The sequence below is a fragment of the Cryptomeria japonica genome, chromosome 8, assembly GCF_030272615.1.
Source record: "Cryptomeria japonica chromosome 8, Sugi_1.0, whole genome shotgun sequence".
Taxonomy (NCBI): domain Eukaryota; kingdom Viridiplantae; phylum Streptophyta; class Pinopsida; order Cupressales; family Cupressaceae; genus Cryptomeria; species Cryptomeria japonica.
The window spans coordinates 100,607,033-100,611,213 of record NC_081412.1 but is presented as its reverse complement, the minus strand read 5'-3'; the positions used below and the strand labels follow the sequence as shown (position 1 = coordinate 100,611,213).

Here is a 4,181-nt window from a genome sequence, read left to right as displayed (position 1 = left end):
GGTATGGGGCATCTTTTAGTAGGTATCATGGGACACTTCAAAATGATCCAGTTTTTGACCATTGCGTGCAGAACGTATGGTTACTACCCATTAAGTTGCATACAAAATCAACCGAAAACAATTGTCAAAATCTTATGTATCATTTAGAATATATGAATACCCAAAACACGTTTGACATATGAACCAACGTGATATTTACTTGAATTAAATGGGTGATTATGCATAAGAAGACGAATCCCGATGAACATTGAAAACAACGAGGCAGAGCGCCGTTCCCGTAATGTTCTGGACAAACGGCTTTCCCGGCGGCGGTATTTAAACCCCCGGACAAATTGGTCGGTTTTACAGGTAGAGCCAAAACTGTCGGCAATCGCCATGAATGCGACTTGCCACCGACTCGGAAGGCGGAATTATCTTTCACATTCGTTTTCTCTCTCGTCTTCTTCCTTTCATCTCTATAAATAAATTCCCTTGACCGCACTGGCTTAAGCAGCCACTATTCCTTCTTGTTTCAGAAGTGCCTTTCTGTTTTCACAGGCCATGGCATGGAAGAAAGATGGCTTAGAAGTTCACTACAGGGGAGTGAGGAAGAGGCCCTGGGGTCGATTCGCAGCAGAGATCAGAGATCCGGCAAAAAAACAGAGAGTTTGGCTCGGAACTTTCCGCACTGCAGAGGAAGCCGCCACGGCTTACGATACTGCTGCTCTTTTCTTCAGAGGATTAAAGGCGAAAACTAATTTCGCTTACACTTCTTCCGCGGAAATTGGCAGCACCAGCCGAAATAGTACCCTAGATATGCTCTCCAAAGCGCCTGGTAATAGACAGCTTTTCTTTCTTGATGGCGGCAAACAAGATCTTGTTTCTTCCGTCATTAGACAGAAATTTTGTAAGAGCGAGGGAGCCCGAGCTCGAGCCCCGACGCTAGGCGTTCCAAAAGATTGCGATTCCTCGTCAGTTGTCGTAGATGCGGAAATTGATGGAAAGGCTCCTCGGAAGCGGACTTTGCCGCTCTTTGATCTCAATCTTTCTCCGCCTCTCAACGATGAAGAGTGCAGCTAACTTTCTCAGATCTGCTCATAACATGCATTTTCCGTGATTTTTGTATGATAAGGTACCTGATGCGGAAATTTTGTGTTGCAGAATTCCGTTAAAGGTTACTAGTAAACAAATGATTGTATAGACAAAATGCTTTACAATGTCAGAGGAACAATTTTTTTTTTCTTTAAATTGTAGCTGTCCAGAGAATAAACGAAAATTTAAATTCTCTTTTCTTGCTATCTGTTTTCTGATGCAAATGTTGGCAGTAAAAGAATTTATATGATCAGATCTAAAAGAAAAATATTGAAATCAGACTAAAAAAATTTCATATTGAAATCAGACTGAAAATTTCATGAATTTAAATTTTTGATCTATTATAATTCACATATTTTTCCTGTTATTTCACAGGTGAGTGATAATTCTTGTTTGAGATCTGATTAAACAAAAAAAATTTATATGATCAAATCTGAACGAAAAATTGAAATCAATGTGAATTTCGAAAATTTCACGAATTTAAATTCTTTACCTAGTAGAGTTCACATGTTTTTCCTGTTTTGTCATTTTACCTATTATAGTTCACATGTTTTTCCTGTTTTGTCACAGGTGACTGGTAATTCTTGTCAAACAAAAGAGTTTATATGATCATAATTTAAAAGAAAAAATATTGTGAAATTTTCATGAATTTAAACATTTGACCTATTCTAGTTCACATATTTTTCCAGATATTTCACAGGTGACTGGTAATCCTTGTCCGAGATCTGATAACAATTTTTTTTTCAACTGTTGATGTTATTTGCGTAAATCTGACCCCGGTTTTTTTTACGGCAACAATTAAATGGATGTTAGACAGAAGTCAACCATTTGACTTGTATTTATGTAGGGAAAGCATTTTATTCCAAGATGTCGCGCGTCAAATTTAATGATCCGTTAGCGGCTCCGTCGGTGGTGGGCCATTTATGGACGCCGCTCTAAATATAGAGAAAATTGGTCTTCCAGCTCACCGTTTAAATCTGTTATTTTGTGTGTTAACAGTAGGACAAAGGAAAGCTTCTTGGTAACCATTAAACAAAGAAAACAAAATTAAAATAACTCCTAGTTAGACATAACTCCTCACATTGCAAACACTCTATCCTTTGCCTTTTTTTTTTGGTCACCTTGGACATTGCACGCATTAATGTTAATTGAGTATTGTCATGCATGGTAACATTTCAAACATTTAAACATAATTTAATCTAACTAGATTTAATCTTGGAGGAAACTTCGTGGTTAAGCATGTTTAGTTGGAGTAGAATTGGGATGGGTGACCTTTCGGGAAGGCCCAATGCTCCACCTCTGTGAACATCACCTAGATGCAATGAGTGCTAAGTGGACCATTCATTCTCATGAGAGATGGGTTCATATGAATCACAACTCATGAAACATGGATCAATGAGTTTGACTTGAAAACTACATAGTTGAATCCTTGATAACAATATCATAATAATTTAACCTAGTTAAACACTTTTTTTTTCCATAAATCTTAATTCTAGTTTATGCCTAATGGTCAAATTGACACTAAGCATGTTAACTTAAGCAAATTCCTAAAAGTAGAAAGGATCCATTGTGATTCTAAAGAAGCTACACACATCTTTTTTTTAGAGCACTTAAGATATCCTTCATAGCTCTTGCATACCCTCCACCTTCATTGTTGTACCGAGCAATGCCAACTCCAACTCTTCTAATACTTTATGCTAAAACATAATTCTTAGGGGGCTTAACTAGAGAAAATTCTCAAATATGTGATAGGTTCTCGTTTTCGCCCTTTTTAGACTTGATAAATCTTGCAATAGGTGATACATGCCTTAACATAACTAACTTTCTATGCTTGCAAGTATAAAGGACACTTTTTCTTGAGAATAAGACACTTTCACACTTATAAGACACTGTTGGTGTAAATAATTATTCATTATGGATATTATTACACCTTACTTAAGTTTACTTAGGAAATGCATTTCATAGTAGTTTGGGTATGAGACACTTAGGTGTTTGTGTCACATTGGGATAGTGTGTGTAGGAGAACTTCCACCTTTTATGGTGTTAATCTTGTTACTACTTTATCATATCCACTTATTGTGGAGTGATAATTCCACCTTCGATGGGTGATTCACCTCATGTGGAATATTTTATTGTTTCTCCTACATACCACACCTATTTCCTACCTACCCTTGTTTCTTATTGAGCCACATGTCATGTTTGTGTACGCACATATCCATATTGTTTTGCCTATATATGTAGACTCTTATTCATTGTATGAACAACTATTTTTTATCTATTGATGAGAATACAGTTTATTCTTATCCTATATTTTGTCTCTTTATTTTGTACATTTCATTGAGCTCTTGATCTTGACAAAATCTCATATGGTATCAGAGTCATTAGAGCATCATTGATTCATCTATGAGAGACATTATTGCGACGTCAAGAGGTAGATTTGAGGAGTAGCATCTTTTGGAGAAGTCCTAGACAAGATTCGACCTTGCCATTGCATCCGGGTGGCCATTTCCATGAATTTTAAGTATAAATTCGGCCTATTTTGGTGAAAGTCAAATTTCAGGCTTGGAGGAAAAATTTTATCCAATTTGGGCAGTACAGTATGGATTTCGAAAGAAAAAAAAATTGAAAAAGGTTTTTTTCTGCAAAAAAAATATATCATTATTCGCAGGAAAAAAAAAAAAATTCGAAAAAGTTTTGTTTGAAAAAAATAAATAAAAATAAAATAAAATAAAAAACAACTATTGGGGTCCCATGATCACCCCCCCACCATATCCTATACTTCTCTGTCTGCAGATCGCCGCTGCTCCCTTTCCAGCGGCCACGGGCAACGTTCACCACTGACCTCCCTGTCGACCCCTGGTCTTCCGACTCCCTCGATGATCTTTGCCAACATCTTCCTTGTCGGCTCCCTCAGCTTCTAGCCCCCTCCCCGACTGCTCCTGTCGGCCCTCCGATCTCCCGGCTCCCGGCCTTCCTATCAGCCCCCCGGTAGCCGACCTCCTATCGGCACCGGGCTCCCTCCTGTCGACACTGACCTTGTCGCCCGCCGACCTCACCTCTGGCACTGGAGGCTCCCCCCACATCACCTGCCAGGCCCTCCACCATGTGGA

The 4,181-nt window shown here is 38.5% G+C and overlaps 1 protein-coding gene across 1 annotated transcript; it reads left to right on the top strand.

Moving 5' to 3' along the window:
* The first annotated feature begins 231 nt into the window (after positions 1-231).
* On the top strand, positions 232-1,277 carry LOC131027316 (ethylene-responsive transcription factor 8). The gene has a single exon (XM_059209899.1). It carries the CDS (start codon positions 541-543, stop codon positions 1,057-1,059), a length of 519 nt encoding a protein of 172 aa, XP_059065882.1. The 5' UTR covers positions 232-540; the 3' UTR covers positions 1,060-1,277.
* The last annotated feature ends 2,904 nt before the right edge of the window (positions 1,278-4,181 follow it).